The 20183-nt window shown below is 40.1% G+C and overlaps 1 protein-coding gene across 1 annotated transcript; it reads left to right on the top strand.

Annotated features, from left to right (window-relative positions):
- Positions 1-4329: 4329 nt before the first annotated feature.
- On the top strand, positions 4330-8163 carry LOC148025925 (uncharacterized). Its single transcript, XM_087693191.1, has 4 exons — positions 4330-6632; positions 6774-6879; positions 6988-7166; positions 7593-8163. Exons 1-4 carry the CDS (start codon positions 5710-5712, stop codon positions 7855-7857), a joined length of 1473 nt encoding a protein of 490 aa, XP_087549317.1. The 5' UTR covers positions 4330-5709; the 3' UTR covers positions 7858-8163.
- Positions 8164-20183: the final 12020 nt, after the last annotated feature.

The raw sequence follows: 20183 nt of genomic DNA on the forward strand, positions 1-20183 counted from the left end.
CTCGGGCATCATATTAATTTAATGTGCACGTGGGTGACTCCACAGTGGGCGATTCCACAAAATACATATTTAAATTAATGGATGTTTATGAGTTTAGAGTGCACTCGTATTAAATTAAGGTTAGGACATAGTTCCAACCTATTTATTTATTTTGTAGCTGAAGATTGCTAGGTATTCACTTTTGTCGGTTTAATTTTATTATTTTCTAACAATTGTGAATGTTTCAGTTGATGTGTAGAGCATGTGGCTATGGAGTTGGGAAGCACTGGGCGATAGCGTGTATTCAAATTACCTAGAAGAAATGATCATTTTTTATAGACGCACGTCTTATTATTAAAGGCATGGTGCTAATATTTATTTAGGCGTGACCATATAAGAATGTGCAAAACAACATTTTTTATGATGTTACGGATCAAAACACTTATTGAAGCACTTGAAAAATATTTATTATTTTGTATGCGCATGGACGCATAGTTTAAATATTTTATGATTGGACATTGTATTTGGGCACAGCCCGACTCTTGGGCCGCCCAACCGCTTTTATTTGGACAAAAGCAAACACAAAAGCTAAAGCATGCTTATTTGTAAAATTGGGCTATTTTTGAGCTTTGAGATGAATAAATTTATAAATACATGCCTTGTGAAGCGCTTACACAAGGCATGGGGGGGAGATTGTACCCAATTGGTCTTTTTGCCCCATGTCCTGCAAGTCTATTCTCTTGATTTTTGAGCTTAAAGTAGAGTTCTTTGTTATTGGGGACCTTCCGGCCCTCACTACATATGCATCCAACATTTGATTTGTGCACCACCATATTTCTTAACTCTTTTTTTTATTGACAACCACTCTTCTTGTCCTTGGTAGTCCCCTAAGTTAATTTTCTATTCTAAACCATCTAGGTTTTGGTAGAGAGATCATCTTTTCTCTTTTATATTGGCCACTCTATCCTTTTTAGTTTGTCTTAGTAGATCTATCTTGAGATTCACTAATTGCCCTGGACCAGGCTTGAGTTGGGTGGGAGGTGAGTCTAAATGTCTCTTTCTAGATACATTGAGTGCCTTGCCTAACCTGATTCAATTTAAATAGTCTTGGGTCTATATGGAACCATCCTGCCCTAATTACATTCATATTATTGGATAGTGAGGTCACCATAGGGTAGTGATCTGACAAAACAAGATCCTTTGCTAACCTATAGCTTACATTTACAAATGAAGAAAGCAAGCCTGCAAAAATGTAGACTCGGTCTAGTCTAGCTTTCCTTATAGCTTGCCCTTTTTGGTTATTGGACTAGGTAAAGCCAATGTCTGTGCTGATATCTACCAGTCTATGGAATGTTTTGCAATCTTCCTAGGCCTTTTTTTCTTGTATACCAACCACTAGGCCTTTTTGCATGTACATGTCAACTGCATCTTCCACCATGTTAAAATCACCTAGGACTATTAGAGGACGATGTGTCATCATTAGAGATCTCTATATTGCTGTCCTTTCATGAGCATTACAGGATGCATAAATTGATGCGATCACAAATTTTTATTCATCATTGACAAATAATGAGATTATTAGGGTCAATTTTAGCTTTTGTCACCAGATCATTTAATTTCCCATTAATTCCTATTGCTGTTCCATCGCTTCTCTGAGTGTGCTTAGTAACATGCCAAAAAAAGTCATTTCTAATTATTTGGAGATTGCTCTCCAAGTTAACACCTGTTGTTTTGATTTCCAGCAAAGATATTACATCTGGCGAGGATTGGTTATCCTTTAACCATTTCTTGATGACTCTTGCCCTATTCTGATTAGTGAGACCTTTACAATTAAGTGAAATAAGCTTATATGATTTAATCATAAATACTATTTTTTGTTTTTGCCTTTCTTGGTTGTTTCTTTTCCTTCAGAGAACGGATTGCTTACATTATCCCTCACCTTGGAAAAACATCTTTTTGATGTCTTTTGATTTTTGTCCTCACCTATTTTAGGGCTTTTCGAATATTTGGGAGAGGAGATGTCTCCTTCAAAATTCTCCTCTACATCCTCGATGTTGACATCACACTGTGTGTTTAAATCTATGTTATTGGCTTCACCAGAATTATATGTCTCCTTTTGTGTATTCCCTACCAAAACTTCCTCTGCTTCAGAGTCTGAAGACTCAACTTCCTTGAAGTTCTCGTCTGATGCCTTAGGGCCATAATTTTTGTCTGGGACATCAATGAGTAAGGCGGCAAATTTATTACTATTCATTTTCTTGTTAATAATGCTGTTAATATTGTTGACATTGGTGTTCTTTTTACCCTTTCTATTAATTGTTTTGAAACCATCATCGGGAGATTTCTGTTCTTCTTGATTTAAATCAACCTCCTTAGGTTTCATCTCAGGTCAATCTTTGATAAAATGACCAACCTTCATGCATTTGAAGCATGCATTAGATAGGTTCCTATAAGACAGTGGTTGTTTGGTTAAGACATTCCCTTCAGTGTTTGTGATAAGCAGAGAGTCCGGGAATTTGTTCTGATTTCCATTTCGATTAAGACATGAGGGAACCACCTGGGATTAACCAGATTGGCAGCCCCTATCCTAGAAGTTTGCCTAGAGGAGCAACCATGGTTTTAACGAAAGGAAATAAATTACGCAGGAGGTTGATGAGTTCCACCCACACAGGGACTCTCGAAGGCTTATCAGTCATGGGATTAAAACCAGGGAACCATTTTAACAATGTCAGGGAGAGCTCTTGATCATCCATTGGCCTATCCCTAAAACTTGGAGGAGCATTTCTTCTGATTGGAAGAGGAAGAAGAAGAAATTGTTCGCCATGTAGTTCATTTCCACGACTTGGTAACCTAATGACTCCCAGTTAGATTTTAAACAATTCCTCATTATTTTTGTGGGAGGCCTAGGGCCATGGCAGAGACTAACAAGGGCTCTTTTCTCAAACTCTTCATTCCATAATTTCAAGCTAGCTGTGTTCAATGCTACAGGAATAACAAATTCTTTCTCACCTATTGACTCCGTCGAAGTCTCTTTGTCCATGCCTTTTGCCTTATTTGGAGATGCAGCCGACGAACAACCTCCTTGTTCATTGTGGCACTTACTTCTATGAGCCTCTGCATTTCCATTGGTTTGAGCGTCTTTATTAAATTGTGGTGGGCCTGAGGAGGCTTTAGGAGCCAATCCAATAGATTGAGAGCCTCCCGACTGTACTTCGCTTGGCCTCCCCCATTTTGTAGGTTCTCTCCACGGCTCTCCATTTAGGGAAATCATGTTCTGCCAAATGTTAGGATGGGGAATCGGGATTAGAGTTATGATACCTAGAGTTAAACAGTGGGTTCCCATAATTAAACAGCGGGTTAAATGATCCTTTAAGTGATTCAGCAAGCCCCATCGATTCATGATGGAAAGAAGCTCTGGTTGCTATCATGACTGAAGAAGATACCGTCCCAAATTGAGGGAAATGTGTTGGGAATGGTGCAGATGTCGTCTCATGATGTTTTCTTCAGGCGGTTGAACCCCTCCCTCGTAAGGGAGAGTACGAACTTCTCCCTCTCCTCCCTTCTCCTTGGTTACTGTGCTAGCCAGGGACAAGGAAAGGGGAGGAGGGATTTAGGTTGCATGTAGCAGCGTGAGGGAAGGGATGAGACGGGAAAGTTTCCCATTACACTCTAGTTTCGGCCATGTCTTTAGCCCAAGTTCTTCTTGATCCGGACTTTGGACCTAAATCCGCATTCGGACGTCGAACCAAAATCTGCGAGGGAGATTCAGACGTCGGATGTCAGACGCGTGTGAACGCCTGGAGCTCCCTAAATCTGCATTCGGACGTTAGGCGTAGGGTGCGCATGAGCACTTGGACTCACCTATTCCCTCCTTCTAAAGCCTCCTATTCTTGATGAGAAATGCTAGGCAGGTTCTAGGGCATGTTTTTGAGAGGAGGTGGTATTGATAAGGTCTAGTTATGTTTTGGCCAAATGCTATTCAAAGCTTTTAAAAAAAAGTGCAAAATTTTCCGCGGAATGATTTTGTGTGGATCGTAGATATTGGGGTTACATCGATGCTTGTAATCAAAGGGTGTCCAAACCCTCGAGTCTCGACCACTCGACGACCATGTTTCGACAAGTGGCCATATTAGAGAGTTCTCAAGAGTCAAAACACGGTTTGTGTGAGGGTTGAGCGTTTCTTTGGGAAGTACGGATATTTGACCCAATCAGTGGTGGAGTGGCCTGAGGCCTCTCACATGCCGGTCAATTAACAAAATAGTATAGTTAGCCCTTTACGTCACGCGTTTCTAAGCTTTTCATTGTTTGGTAAAAACAATCACCGCTATGCCGACCAACCAGTAAAACTTCTTCTGGTAACCTCAAAAATCAGGCCCTGCAATTTTTTTTAAAAATCTGGGAGCCCCAAAAAACAAAAGAAAAAACTGCATGCGAATTTCGACTTTCTGAACTTTTTGACAGAATATTTCTAAACAGCGAAAATTCCTGAGCGCCACCAAAAATTGAAATTTGAAAATTTCAAAGACGATGGGAAAAAAGACGATGGGAAAAAAGATCTCCTTGTCTCTCTGGCAGTCTGCTTGTGTGCACGCGATTCCTTCCCTCTGGCCCTCTCACCACGAACCCTCCTCCACTATATACATTCCCTTCTGCCTGTCAGTACATTATTTTTATGTCGTGTTATTCTTGTTAATCATTGATTTGCAGGAATTCCTCTCGACAATTCATCGTGGCGTTGGCATCATCATATCCACCTACCTAATCCTATTCTGAGAATAAAGGCCGCATTGTGGGCTTCTGGAATTTCGTGTTGATTCGTGCGCGTGGGTCGGCTTCCTCTGCGGGCATAAATCCAATACGAAAGGGTATATTGATTGGTGATTAGGACAGAGATTAGGAAGCTAAATTGCTTATTTGTACAGACTTTTGGGAAGCACAAATTCAGAAGATTAGTGAGAGATTAGGCAGAGATTTTTTGGGCAGATAGTAGTGCAGAGGGGCCAGTGCAGGAGATCGAATATCAAAAGGCTACTGGTGCAGAGGGCAGTGCAGTTACGCAGATATTATTTGGGCAGATATTGGTGCAGAGGCCAGTGCAGGAAATCAATTATCAAAGGCTCTATAACCTATTTTTGCACAGGTGAGTGCAGTTAAGCAGAAATCATTGGGGTAGACACCATTGGACGGTCGGGACCCGTGTAGAACATCAAATATAAAAGGTTATTTGTGAATTGCTCAAGCGGCATTTTGGGGATTTGTGCTGCTGGTCACTTGTGGCAGTCCTTTGTTCTAGAATTTGTATAGAGGTTGGTCAATCGTTAGAGGAAGAGAGGATTTTTGAGAGCGTACATCTTGTATCCTCGGCGAGGCAAGGTCCGACTCTTCTCGGGCATTGGAGTCCAATCTCTGGTGTACTACGAGTTTGGTGGAGTACAATGTAAAGTGAGTTATTTGGCAAAGGCCACTGCAGGAGACCAAGTAACAAAGATTGCTTTATCAATTGTTGATCTCGGCAATCAAATTTCGTCAGGGATCAAAGGCATCGATAGAAGAAGCGTGTGCACTTTTGCGATTAAATCTGTTTTGGCCCTGATTAGGAGCAGGATTAAGTCATCAAGCTTTCTGTGTTGTGCGTGGCATCTGAGTGCCTCTCTCAGAGAGAATTCAGATTATCTTTTTTTCTGTCAGCACAACATTACTAGGGTTGAAATCCAAGCCGTTGCCTGCTTTATGGGAGCCCTCACTGCCAGGGTCCATGGACCCCTCACAGCAATGGCTGCTTTGGCCACAACATCCCTATGGGCGGACCTTCCCGAGAAACCCTACATAAGATCTTTCTTCAATGCCACTGGTCAGACTATCCTCCTCTCTGCCTCATATGCACCCGCTGCATCATCATCGTTCGACATTGATATCACCTTGCCATCCTCCAGTATTCCCTCTATACGTGATTCTGCCAGACCTTCGGAAGCAAGGCCTACTCTTCCACCACAGCTTACAGGCAGCAATGGTGCCATGCATACTTCTGCATCATTCAATTCTCTTTCAGGCCCTATCATGTTTTACAGAGCCCAGGGTAGTCCTTCATTGAGAAATCCTTCTGGTGGTCAAACATCTTTTTCAAGGCAGTTACCCTTTCCGATTCTAAGGCCAGGATGCATTGATCCAATGTTGCAGAGCAATCCGACAGAGAGAGTCAATAGCTTCACGCGGGATGCATCCTGGAGGTACTTTGATATATCTCAGCTGTATTATCAAAGGCAATCATGTATCTCCAATACCTTTGCTTCCACACTGGAGGTTACCATGCCAAAATGGCAACCATCACACATTGACTTCAAAATGACTCGTATGGATGATCAGAAGAATCGATTGCTCAGAAAGAAGCCAACTGTAGTAGTGGTTTTACTGGGATGGCTAGGGGCAGAACAAAAGCACCTAAAGAGGTATGCAGAATGGTATACATCAAGAGGAATACATGCAGTGACATTTGTGGTTCCCATGAAAGACCTACTCACTGTCAAGGCTGGAGACAAAGCTGAGAAGCATGTCGATGTTCTTATTGCACATCTGACAAACTGGCTTGAAGATAGTCAGATTCCCAATGAGAAGTGTGTAATCTTCCATACTTTCAGCAATACGGGTTGGCTCATGTACGTATGCAGCCACGGGTGATTCTTGAAGTCTTGTGGCAAATTTTAGATGCGTTGAAAAGCTATTGCTCTATGCCTATTATCTTGTTATTGAGGGATGATGGCTGCTTTATCAAGCTTCTGTTTTGCCGGTTTATGTAGATACGGTGCTGTACTGGAAAAGCTTATTAACCAAGGGGATAGTTCTTTGGAAAAGATAAAAGGATGTGTTGTGGATTCTGCACCATCTGCAACACCTGATCCACAGGTATGTACGACACCCTAAGCAGAATTGTGGTCACTTTAAGACTAGTGGGAGGGCATTATTAGACTCATGGTTTTTTAATCTTAGACTCAAGTAGTTTCTTACATGCAGGTATGGGCATCTGGTTTTTCTGCGGCCTTGCTAAAGAAGAGTAGTGTAGCAACACAAAGGCTTCATCTTGCCACTAACAATATGGTTGAAAACCCAAAACCTAGTCTGAAGGAGACTGCACTGCTTACAATGCTGGAGAAGTTCTTTTCAGTCTTTCTGCACTCGCCATATGTTAGCCAGTACGTTACTTAACTCTGCACTGAAACACTTACAATTTGCATTAAAATATCAAGTATGGAAAAAACAAATAGTCCAAGCACACAGATATAGAGGTACTTGTGTGTTGTAAGAACACAACTGCACATCCTTTCAATATTGCAGATGCTTGTAGGTACTTGCGTTTATGTGAGTGCACACGCACATCCTAATAATTGTACACACCTTTATCTTATCCTCATGCATGCTTATAAGTACATATTTACTTCTTACACACCTGTATCTTGTCCTCATTCTTGCTTATAAGTACATTTTTACTTCTGCAGTAATCATGGATATAGAGATACTGGTAAATCCATACATATACAACATACTCGTGCTCACCACAATGAAAGACCATCTTTGTTTACAGGCTGTTATTTGTTGGCTCACATATCTCGTGTATGCAGGCGGCTCTCCAAAGTTGTGTCAGTTCTGTCAAATCAACAGCCAAGGTGTCCCCAGTTATACATATATAGCAGTGCTGACATGGTTATCCCTGCTAGATCAGTGGAAGATTTCTTGGAGGAGCAAAGGAAGGCAGGGCAAATGGTGAGTGCATGCAACTTCCAACTTTCTCCACATGTGGACCATTTCCGAACATTCCCAGAGAAGTACAGTGAGCAGCTAACAGAGTTTCTTGCATTGTGCTTGCCGCAATTGGTGAGCAAATAATTTAAGTCCAATTAGCGTTGATCTGGTCATGTTGTCTTGTCGGCAAGCCAAAGCACATGATAACACTTGAAGTTGTGATTGAAGTTGTCCCATTTTTCCTTGACTGAGGCATGGTGGTAGCTGGTGAGCAAAGATTCAGCAGCTCTGAGCCAATGGCTTGTCAATAACTGTACTAGTATGTACATGTCATATATTCGGGATTAAAGTTGTTTATATGCAGAGCACCCTACCATCTGGTTTTTTTGAACCATTCTCCAATAACCATTGAAATTTTGTGACCTTTTTGAAGTTTGGACGAACAATGTTAATGCATAATTTGTTCTCTTCTATTTGTCCCTTGTGCATTGTTCGCCTGTACATGTGTTCAATATCGTTGTCTCTGTCTTACAATGCTCTGTTAGTTTTCTGGAAATTCATTCCAGTTCAATGTCATTTGGTTTGAACATTATCTGACTCACATTTTTATGTGAAACCACTGCGCTGAATCAATTTAATGTACAAAGACCCATCTTAGTGTGAGGTAGGCTGTAAAGAATGTCACACATTGTATCCATGATTACCAATGATTTATGGTATGCCAAAGCAAGTCATGGAGAAACTGCTGTAAAGATCTCCTAAAGGATGTGCAGGTATCAAAAGATAATGAAACCAGCCTTTAAATAATTAAAGGGCAGTCGAACTTCAAACTGTAGATTAAATCCTAGTGCTCCTTCATAGTTGCACCGATTTCATCCAGACACCAGGATAGTGGCCCAAAACTTTTGTCTCTTGCAAATTTTAAAAATCTTTAGTCCATGAATGTCTGATACAAGGGATAGAACTTGGAATCCTTCTTAAAATCTGACCTCATGCGACCTCTATTTACATGGGCAAACCTGGAATTCTACACTACAGCTCCCCAAAATATCCTCACTGAAGTGCAAGATAGCAGTCTACCAATTTAGCCAGCTGTGTGCAGCCTAGATCTGATACCACAGTTTATAGTAGTTTACACAGTCTGTGTTGGACTACAAAGAGCAGCCCTCACAATGGCCAAGACAGCTTCACACTCAGCCCAAGTAGCCATGAATTGTATATGGATGCAGTTCTGACTATTGTCAAAACAATGTTGAAACATCATCGTTTGCTTATCATCTCAAGCTCGACTGTTGTCAGGAAGCATCGTCAACATACAAGCAGCTTTGCTTTAGTCAGGACAGCTTCAACCACAGACCTGGACAGCTGCACCATGTTGAACAGGCATGATCTGCTCCTAGCTCTATCACAAAGCACACAAAGCATCATGCTCTGTTTTTGAATAGCCACACCTTTGATGCCTAGGCACATAGAACCTGATCTGGCTTTATAGATGCTACCCTACTAAATTTTTCATATTACTAAAATTTAGCCAACGAATAAACAATTAAACTTGTTCAACAAATTTGACCCTTCGAATTTGGAGCATCTTCCACCTGGCATCACCATCCCTCTGCTTGGTGTCAGCACCCCTCTACTTTAGGCTCCATCTTCACGTGCATTTTTCAATCTGGAGGGCTTCCCTTTGCTTGGTGCTATCATCCCTAGCTTGGCAACAACATTTTCTTGCCTGGCATCACCTCCACACTTGGCGTCAGCTTCTACAGCCCCAAGTACTTGTGTATTTGGGCTGATAGGCCTTCACAGGCTGCGTTTACCCTCCTGCTGGCTGCCCCTTCACCTAGGGGCCTCCATCTCAACTTTCTTCATTCCTTCTCAGGTTTGAGAGGGGATTTGGAGAAACCACTTCTTTTGTGTATCCATCTCAGTTAGGGTTTCACATTGATAGCCCAAAAGGGCTAGCGCCCTCATTCTGGGCATTTCATTGGTGCACCCTAGACAGTTGATGCCCCTTCTCTAGTCCTTCCACTGCCCTCACACCCCTTTAGCAAACATTGTGGTTTGTGGCTCTTCTCCATCATCATCTTCTCTCTTAGCTTCAGGCACCACCATCCCTTGTGTTTGGAGCATCTTCCACCCGGCGTCACCATTTCTTTGCTTGGCATCAGCACCCCTCTCCTTCAGGATCCACCTTCACTTGCGTTTTTAAGTTTAGAGAGCTTCCTCTTGCGTGGCGTCATCATCCCTAGCTTGGTGTCAATATCTTCTTACCTATTGTCAACTCCACAAATGGCACCGGTTTCTGCAGCTCTAGGTACCTGCGTTCTTGGGCTGACAGGTTTTCATAGGCTGCGTTAACCCCCTCGATGCCTGCCCCTTCACCTAGAGACCTTCATCTCATCAAGCATCAGCTCACTCAAGCATCTACGTTTGTAGCGTTGACCCATCTCTTGGCATCCGAGGACTGCGCTTTGCTCCCTCGATAGTTGTGGTGATCATCTTTCTCATCCTCCTAGACCGTATCAAAGGACCATGCTTTGCTCCCTCGATAGTTATCCTTCATCTTCTAGTAATTACTTCGATAACTCACTGCCTGGAGGACTGTATTTGTAGCCTTGGCCCACCTCTTGGCATCCAAGGACTGCGCTTCGATCCCTCAAGAGTTGGTGATCATTTTCCTCATCCTAGATGGCATGAGAGGACCGTGCTTTGCTTCCTCAATAACTATCTTTCACCTTCCAATGATTACTTTGCTCGGAGGACTGTGTTTCACTCCCTTCACTTTGCAGAGATTCCCTACGAGTACTGCCGCTTGATTCAGACAAGACAATGCACTGATGCAATCATATTTTGAGCTTTGGCTTTGCTATATTAGCTTTTCTTTACATAGTATGATTTATTGCTTCATCATCTTGTTCTCTTGTGTGTTTGAGTTTCTCTTCTCTTAGTGTTTGTTGTACACTCTGTGTTTCTCCTTGCAACCCTACTATCTCTCTGCATTGTCCCATATTTTGACATGGTATTAGAGCATACTTGTTATTTTGAAATGGTATGAGAGCACAAGAGCTTAGAGAGCTAATACCTTGTTCATCAAAGAAGGCAAAGATAGGTTGTGGGTTTAGCATCGTTTACTGACTTCCCCCTTCATTTTTGCTACATTACTGGGAGATAGAGATACCCTTCTTTTCCTCTCCCTTTCCCTCCCACCCTCTCTTTTTCATGTTGATACTTTGGTGTTATGACTTTGCCACAGGCAGATGGACAGACCATTGGGTACTCCTCTTCTAGCATCACCAGACTTGCCATAGATGCTTGCGGACATGGCTCTTTGCTCCCTACATGGCCGGCATATATGTGTCTACCCCTAGGCACTCATGCCACCTCTCCCTTTTGGGCCACAGAGTTTATTCTACATTGACTTTAAGATTTTTATGCTCAAGGCAATAAGATGCCTTCGATGTGGGTTAGAGGGGTCTACTTATTATATTCTTCACCCACCATTTTATCTTTGGGGATGGTTGTATTTGAGTAGTCATTTCTCCTCTTGATATCCAAGATCTTGGTGATGAGGCCTTTAAATTCCTTTTAGCATGGAGTTATGGAGCTAGTAGCTTCTCTTCTGAGGTGGAGTTGGGTTCTAAATTCATTCTGTCTATTGTTCCTTAGTATAGGAACCTTTCAAGTGGAAATCTTGGATCTTAGGGATCCTCTACATCTTATCTTTACCTCTCTCTGCTTCTCTTTCTTCATCCCTTTTTTGGCTTGAGAGGGGGTGTTGAGACACCATTTTTTTCGTGTGTCCACCTTAGTTAGGGGTTTCCCATTGACAGTCCCAAGAAGGCCCATAGATAGGCCACCTCTCCACTCATTTACACACCCATCACCCACACTCTTTGCAACTCTTCTTCCGCCATCAAACACTCTCCCTTCCTCTCTCCAGTCCTTCCACTGCCCTCACATCCCTTTTGGCAAACATTACAGTTCGTGGCTCGTGGCTCTTCTCTCTCAGCTTCATGCACCATCACCCTTTATATTTGGAGCATCTTCCACTTGGTGTTACTATCCCTTTGCTTGGCATCAACACCCCTCTCCTTCAGGCTCCACCTTCACTTGCGTTTTGTAGTGTGGAGAGCTTAGCATCATCATTCCCAGCTTGGCATCATCATTCCTAGCTTGGCATCAGCACCCGAGAGCTGTCCTTCACCTTCCAATGATTACTTTGATAACTCATTGCCCGGAGGATTGTGTTTCACTCCCTTCACTATGCAAATTCCTACCGCCTGATTTAGATAAGACAGTGTAGTCATCTTTTGAGCTTCGGCTTTGCTGTATTAGCTTTTCTTCACATGGCATGATTTAGTGCTTCATCATCTTGTTCTCTTGTGTTTCTGAATTTCTCTTCTCTATTAGTGTTTGTTGTACACACTATGCCTCTCCCCGCAAACCCTACTATCTTTGTGCATCATTGCATATTTTGACATGGTATTAGAGGATACCTGTTATTTTGACAATGGATGTGTATAAATTACATCTATGCTGAAAACACTCATTCCTAATTCAATCTTGGCTCGTGATACTTCTTTTTTTCTCCTCAAAATACATAGTTATATTAATTGATGAAGGTATTTACATCAAAAACTCGACAAAAGTTGCTAGAACTTGCATAGCAAAGGACCTAGTGAGACTATAGGGCACCACCCATGTAAAGGCCCAAAAAGAGCCATCATTCTAAGTAAGCTAAATTGGCTAGTGTTTACAAGAATCTATGAGATAGTATACAATACTTGAGGAATCTATGCAGCCTATGAGTCACAACCTTCATGACATGTGCTTTGGAGCAATTCTTTCACAAGGCAATACTTTCCTATTGAAGATCTTCAAACTTCTTCATTGGGAGTCCAAGGATCCCTTGTGCATTTTTGCTATTTCTAGTTTTCCAAATCCTCCAGATTGTCAAGTCCCAAACTAGGTTCGAGATTTTAGAAGTCTCCTCAATATGCTGGTCTTTCTCACCACCTATTGAACATTTTATTGAGATGTTGCCATCAAATGCAGCTTTCTCGAGCCATTTACTAAGATTGCGCCAAAGCTCTTCTACTTCCATACAGTCCCAGAAAGGTGAGACAAGGACTCAGCAACTTTTTTACAAAATGCATAGAAGGGTGAAACAATCATAATCTTAGAGAGTTTCTCAGGTGGGTAACTTCTTGGTGATGACCTGCCATAGCAGCACATTGATCTGCTGAGAGGGGGTGGAAAACCACACCTTCTTTAGCTTGTTCTTCCATAGCCTCAAAGTTGCATGGGGGAAAGAGTGCCTCCAATCCACCATTGTCTTTAAAAAGACAATGCTCTCGGGGATTCTCAAGGTCTCTTCTTTTCTTGCGTTTCAAGATTGGTTTTCCAAAAGGACCCACCCAAAACTTTATAGGCATGGCATCCACCCTGAATTGAGCCATAGGCCAATTCTAAGCCAACCAACAATAGACCATCTCCAGCCATTCAATCTCCTTTCCCTTGAGTTTGAACTTGGTTACCACCTCCTCCACATTCATCAATGTGTGGGTTGCTGAGTCTCATTAGTCAAACCAATGCTACAGGCCTTTACTGTGCATCCTTTTGGAAAGGGTGGGGTTAGCTATGATTCATCCATAATTGTGAGCTTTTGCTGCCGCCTAGATAGAATGCCCTAACAATGTATCTCTTTACTATTATTGGCACCCTATCACTTGCACTTGGTGAGAATTTCTTTCCAAGAAAGCCATCCAGCCAAATCAGAGAGATCAAATCTGGCTTGGGATTCGAGCCTTTGAACATAGAGATCTCATTATGGCTGCCCAGGGTTAGGGCTCCTCCGTTCACTTGAGCCAAGACAAGGTAAGCCTCAACGATTTCTGCTGCAGGTCTTCAAGATTGAGACTACCCTGTGCCCTTGGGAGTGTGGCCAGTCCATGAGATGCCAGACCAAGCTTAGCTGATTCACCTCTTCCCATGAATTCTTTGAGGATGGGAAGGCACTTGCTACAAAGATAGTGGTCGGCCAAGGATAGCATTGCCTTAATCAACATCATTTTTCCAATGAGTGATAGGGGGAAAGACCTATACTTATCCAACTTCTGTTTGAGTTTGGTAAGTAACCATTTGAAGCATTGGCAGGTAGTGACACCAAGGCCAAGAGGGCATCCTAGGTAACGAATCACTTCCTTTGGTTTAATCAGCTTAAAGGTTCCTTTAGCCAGCCACGACAACTCTTCCTGCAAGCAATTAATTAACAAAAGTTCTGTTTCGGGTGTACTAATCTCATCGAACTTGAAAGCTGGGTAAAAATCACTATAAACCTTCATCAACATTGCATACAACTGCTGTTCGGCACGAATGATGTTGGAGTTATTGTTTGCAAACGTTTGCAACGAAGCTTTGTCAATCTAGGAGCGGGAGGCTGCGAATATATCCCTCGCGTGCCTCTTGAACAATCGCTCCCAAAACAAGGGTTCTCTACCAATGATGAAGAGTAAAGGTGCCAGAGGACATCCTTGGAAGATGGATCTTTGTAGTTCAAAACCTGAGGTTAGGACTCCATTCATATATAGCCTCAACATACACTTGGAGTCAAGTGTTGCAACCATCAAATTGTTGAAACCCAACCATTTTTAAGGACTTCCATTATGAATTGCCAATTAAAGCGATCATAAGCCTTGTTAAAGTCCATGTTGACAAGAGTGAACTCACCACTTGATACCATAGCTCAATCCATGGCTAGGCTTCAATTTAGTACTGTATCATGGAGCTTTTGACCATTGACAAAACCTTGCTGCCTTGCATGGCAAAATTTAGGAAGGAGGAATTTTATTTCAAGTATCAATACATTTGTCATGATTTTATATGCCATGTTCATCATTGTTAGAGGTTGTTAGTGCCTTGGTAGTCTTCTTTGGACACTTGGGAATGAGCTTTTCAATCCTTCATTAACCTCAGTTGGAATCATCCATTGCTTGAAAAATGCATTGTAGAAGTGCAGAAGGTCTTCATCATATATCTTCCAAAAAATGTGGAAAAACTTGACTTGAATCCCATTAGAATGCGGAAATGCATTTTTTTTCATTTGAAATACAACATACTTGATCCTAGTGATGGATAAAGGTATTTCCAAAGACTCTTTCCATTCCAACTATAGCGGGGATGTGTGAGCAGAAGACCTCAATAACGTCTCTGTCGTCTTCCTTTAAGCAATTGTGTGTATCTTCAATAGATGTGATGGTCTCCTGTAGTATCTTTGCCTTCAAGGAGTCAAAATAGAATCTAGTATTATCATCCCTTGCCAAGTCCCAAGTAGCTCTTAGTTGCACCATGATGCCTTGACACTTATAAGCCTCTTGAGCTTGAGTGTAATCTTTGATCTTCTTGGAGAAGCCGTTGAAGACTAGCATAAAGTAATCATTGTACTACAAAGAGAAAACATGAATCGCTAGCAGATCTTTTATCAGACATCTTCTATTGGACGTACTATTAACCCAATCTACATCTGTATATCCAAACACTAGTACATTCTTTTTTCTTGCCTCATAAACAAGTCTATAATGCAAGGTGGACTTCAGATACCTCTAACTGCATCCAAATAAGGCTTCTTAGTCACGTGCATAAGTTCACTCACAAGTCCGACAACATAGCTTAAGTTTTACTCTATGATAGTTATATAAATCAAACTACCTACTATCCCTTTGAACATAGTAGGGTTTTCTATCTCAATTTCAACATCAGTATACAACTTCAAAGTTTGCTTCAATGGCATTGAATGAGACTCATATACTATCATACTATACTTGGATAATATATCTAGATCATATTTTCTTTGGGGGGACAGTCATATACCATTACCACATCTGATTACCTCAATATCAAGAAAGTATCTTAGCTTACCCAAATCCTTTATTTAAAACTTTTGCTTTAAAAGATCCTTGACATTAGCAATCCCACTATCACTATCACTTGTAATAATTAAGTCATCCACATAGATGATTATATAATGATCAAACATGCGTCACCCTTTTTTACATAAAGTGAGTGATCTGTATCAGAAGCTTAAAAGCCAATGTTGACAAGATACTTTTCAATCTTGTCAAACCATGCTCTATGTGCTTGTTTTAGCCCATAGTGTACATTCTTTAATGTGCACATATATGGAATGCTCTAAATTGTCATAACCTGTTGATTGCTCCATATACACATCTTCTTGCAAATCACTATACAAAAAGATATTCTTTATATCCATCTACTGGAAACTTCAATCTTTGGTTGTTGCCAAAGCAATCACACATCTAATAGTTGTCAATGTTAGCAATTGGATTGAATGTCTCTTCATTGTTTATGCAATATATTTATGTATAATCTTTCATACCTAACCTTGTATTACACCTACTAACAGAACCATTTGTATTATGCTTTACTTAATAGACTCATTTATAACCATTTCTTGCCCTTGGACAACAATACTAGATCCCAAGTCCTGTTGGTTTCAAATACAGTCATCTTTTCATCCATTGTTACATTCAAATGAGTATAACCAACAACCTTCTCAAAAGAAGTGGGCTCAAGATTCTCAACCATGTTTACCATATAAGCATAGTGGTCAGCTACATAACCCTCAAAACCAAATCTTCTAATAAGGTATCTTACCTTACTAGACATGTTTACCATTGGATCACTTAATGGAGTCTTCACATTACCATGTGCTCTCTATACATGTGGTGTCCTAATTGAAGGAATATCAAGCTCATCTTCCAAATCTTTGATCCATTAGTCTCCATGAAGAACTAAATGACTAGTAGATACATCATTACCATATTATATATTTTTCTTTTCTTTGTCATTACATGCAATACTAGTAGATATACTTGAAGATATGGGATTTCTTCTTAGTTTTCTAGACTAAGGATTGATTGTAGATCTATTACCAAATGGTGTCTCTAGTCCACTAAGGGTTTATGATTCTTGTTTTTCTATCTATACATGATTATCATATATTATTAACATAATCCAATGCATCTACACTAGATACATACTAACTGCTCGTCTCATAACAATAATATTCTTGCTTTCTTTAGATTCACTACAAATAGAATTATTACGATACTCTTTCTGTAGTATCCAATGAAGATATATTTTTTAGCCATTGAATCCAATTTCTTCTTAACTCATCAAGACATGAACATATGCAATACAATCAAACACTCAAGTTAGATGTCACACAAAGTTTTTTGCCTATAAAAGCCATCAATGCTTGTGCAACTTCTATAATATATTGATTTTTTCTTTATGCAATCCCATTTTGTTATAGAATATACTTGCATGTAAGTTGTTGCTTTATTCTAAAGACTTTAAAAAATTACTAAACTTATTAGAGATGTATTCTTTCTCTCCATGTGATTTGAAGCACTTAATTTTCAAGCCTATTTTATTTCAATAATAGTCTTAAAAGTTTTAAAGTGCTCAAACACTTCACCCTTTTCCTTCATGAAATATATTTATAACTCTTTAGAACAACCATTAATAAATATAACAAAATACTTACTGTTACCAAGAGGTACATTTTACGTTCAAACATTTGTATGCACAATTTTAAGTATATTCTTGCTCACATCTCTCTCATACAAAATGGTTGTCTTGCTTCCTTTCCAAATTGTCATGCTTCATAGACCTTATGTAATTTTGCAAGTTTAAATATAAGCAAATCTATAACAAATTCTTTTGATTGCATTAATTTAGATTTTTCATATTTGCATGTTCAATATATTGTATTGTATTTTAATGTTTGCAACCATACTTTACCTTTAGTATACATAATAACATTTATAGCAATAATTTTAATTCAAAGTAAACATGGCCAACTTTACTTTCTTTCGTAATAATTCTATAATTATTATTAAAATATTTAATAAAATAACCCTTCATAACTTGCAACTCTTACTTTACCATTTAACTAATAGATATTAAACTCTTTGTGATGATGGATGGAACATGTAATTCATCGAATAAACACGTTATCTAACCATTATGTAAAAACAAAGGAACTTTCTCAATGTGTGAGATTGGATAGCATATATCATTACCCATCCCTACATATCTTGAATTATATAAATCCTACATCTTTTCAAACTATTCAACAAGGTTAGTCATACGATTAAATACATATAAATCAACACACCATACATCATCACATGTTCTCTTTTCTATAACAATATTTATCATATGTTGTATGATAAATCAATGTTTATTTTTATCATCATCCTATCTTGAAGATGATGCATAGTTTCCTTTTTACAATTTATCATTGTAAATGTCATCATTCTTCTTGTAACAATGGATTGCAATATGACTTATTCTTCTATAATAATAATAGATAATATCAAAATTGTTAGAACCTTTGTTTTCCATTCACATTTTTTATAGAGCTTTCCTGTTGCCTATAGAAGCATCATGGTGTCCTAAAATCTACATGTCATCAAATTGTCGATTTAATATGTTTTATTGGTTACCACGACATGGCACATCCCCCCTAAAACAACCATGCTCCACCAAACCCCCCACAACATGGCATCCCCTCCCCCTTCCCCTCGCCCACAAAACCCCCCTCTATCCAAACCACCATGACATGGCACACCCTCCCTCCTAAAAAAACCTCACTCCACCCAAACCCTCCACGACATGGCATATCTCCCCGCTTAAAAAATCCCACTCCACCCAATCCCCCATGACATGGCATCCCCTTCTCCCCACCCACAAAACCCCGCTCCACCCAATCCCCCCATGACATGGCACATTCCCTCTCTCAAAAAACCTTGCTCCATCCAAACCCCCTCCCATGACATGGGACATTCCCTCTCTCCCCGCTCCACCAAAATGCCCCACATGGTATATCCTGCCTCAAAAAACCATGCTCCATCCAACTCCTCCATGACATGGCATATCCCCTTGCTTCACCCAAACCCCCCACCTCCCCACGACATGGCATCACTCAACCCCCCCACGATATGGCACAACTTCCCCCCCTTTGCAGAAAACCCCGCTCCACCCGACCCTCCATGACATGGCACACCCCCCCTCAAAAAACCTTGCTCCACCCAATCCCCTCTCTCCCATGACATGGTACCCCCTCTCTCCCACCCACAAAACCGTGCTCCATCCAATCCCCCTACGACATGGCATACCCCCCCCCCCCCCCCCCCCCCCCCACCCATGACATGGCACCACCCAACCCCCCATGATATAGCACACCCTCCCTCCTCAAAAAACCCTGCTCCACCCAACCTCCCTATGACATGACACACTCCCTCCTCTGTCAGTATGATTCATACCACAACCTCTTGGAGAGGATTTGTTACATTCCCTTCTTGAATTTGAGTAAAATGCTTGAACATATTCACCACTTCTTTCATATGATTCATATTGTATATTAATCTCTTCAATGACCGACTCATCAAAATTTGAAAATAGCTTGTGTACATACATAAAAGCAACAAAAGATTTTTAAGTATTTTTATTATGAAAAGTCACCCAAAGTAAATGAAATCAAATTACAATTATCTAGTATTACATTAATAATTGCTAAGATATTTGTAATGCTTCTTACTTTCAAAACATATTCACCACATTTTCTTTCTTCAAAGTATTTAAATTTTGCTTAAGCTAAATCTTTTATATCTTTGTATTTAATGAAAATGTATTTTTGAAGATTGTTCAAGTTACATGTGTATTCTTTGCATTTTTTATATATTCTAGTATAGTATTATCATTGACCATAGATAATAATAATATTATTTTTTAATATTTTACATTCTATTCTTTGTACGCCTTTAATTCTTCCACAATCTCAAAGGATCACTTAGCTTGGATTCTCTTTTTTCACTTGAAACAAACTCATAGAGGCTTTTTTCAATAAGAAGTTTGATCATAGGAAACTTTTATCATGGTGTTTCTTCTCTAGCTTGTCAATAATAGGATTTCACTATTCTCAGCCATTATATGATAAAATTGAGGATCAAACTTCAAGTTAATATTTTGCACCCTTTCACAAGATACGCACATTTATTCAAGTAACATTTTTTATGGACAGCTAAAAAATAGATATAATGTGTAACATATTTGTAGATAAACCTTGTATTTGCTTCTTGACAAACACCTCAGAACTAGTATGCCTTGAAACTATTGTCCATAACCTTGAAGAGCTAAAATGGGACATGAAACAACCTCAAATGACTTGTAACATAGTGGGATAACCCTAAAGTACTAGTGCGTAAAATTGATACACCAAATCTCATAGTAATTTAAGATTTTTACTTTACCCTACTTTCGGTACCTTCATAGATTCCAATGAAAAGAGAGAGTATGAGAGATTTTTATTGATTGGTTGCTTTCTTGAATCCTTTCTCCTTCTCCTTCACTTCGATCTCTCTTAGTGATATTGCTCTAATACC

The sequence above is a fragment of the Lygodium microphyllum genome, chromosome 14 (assembly GCF_053477565.2).
Source record: "Lygodium microphyllum isolate KBCC chromosome 14, Lygodium_microphyllum_v1.1.10, whole genome shotgun sequence".
In the NCBI taxonomy this organism is placed as follows: Eukaryota; Viridiplantae; Streptophyta; class Polypodiopsida; order Schizaeales; family Lygodiaceae; genus Lygodium; species Lygodium microphyllum.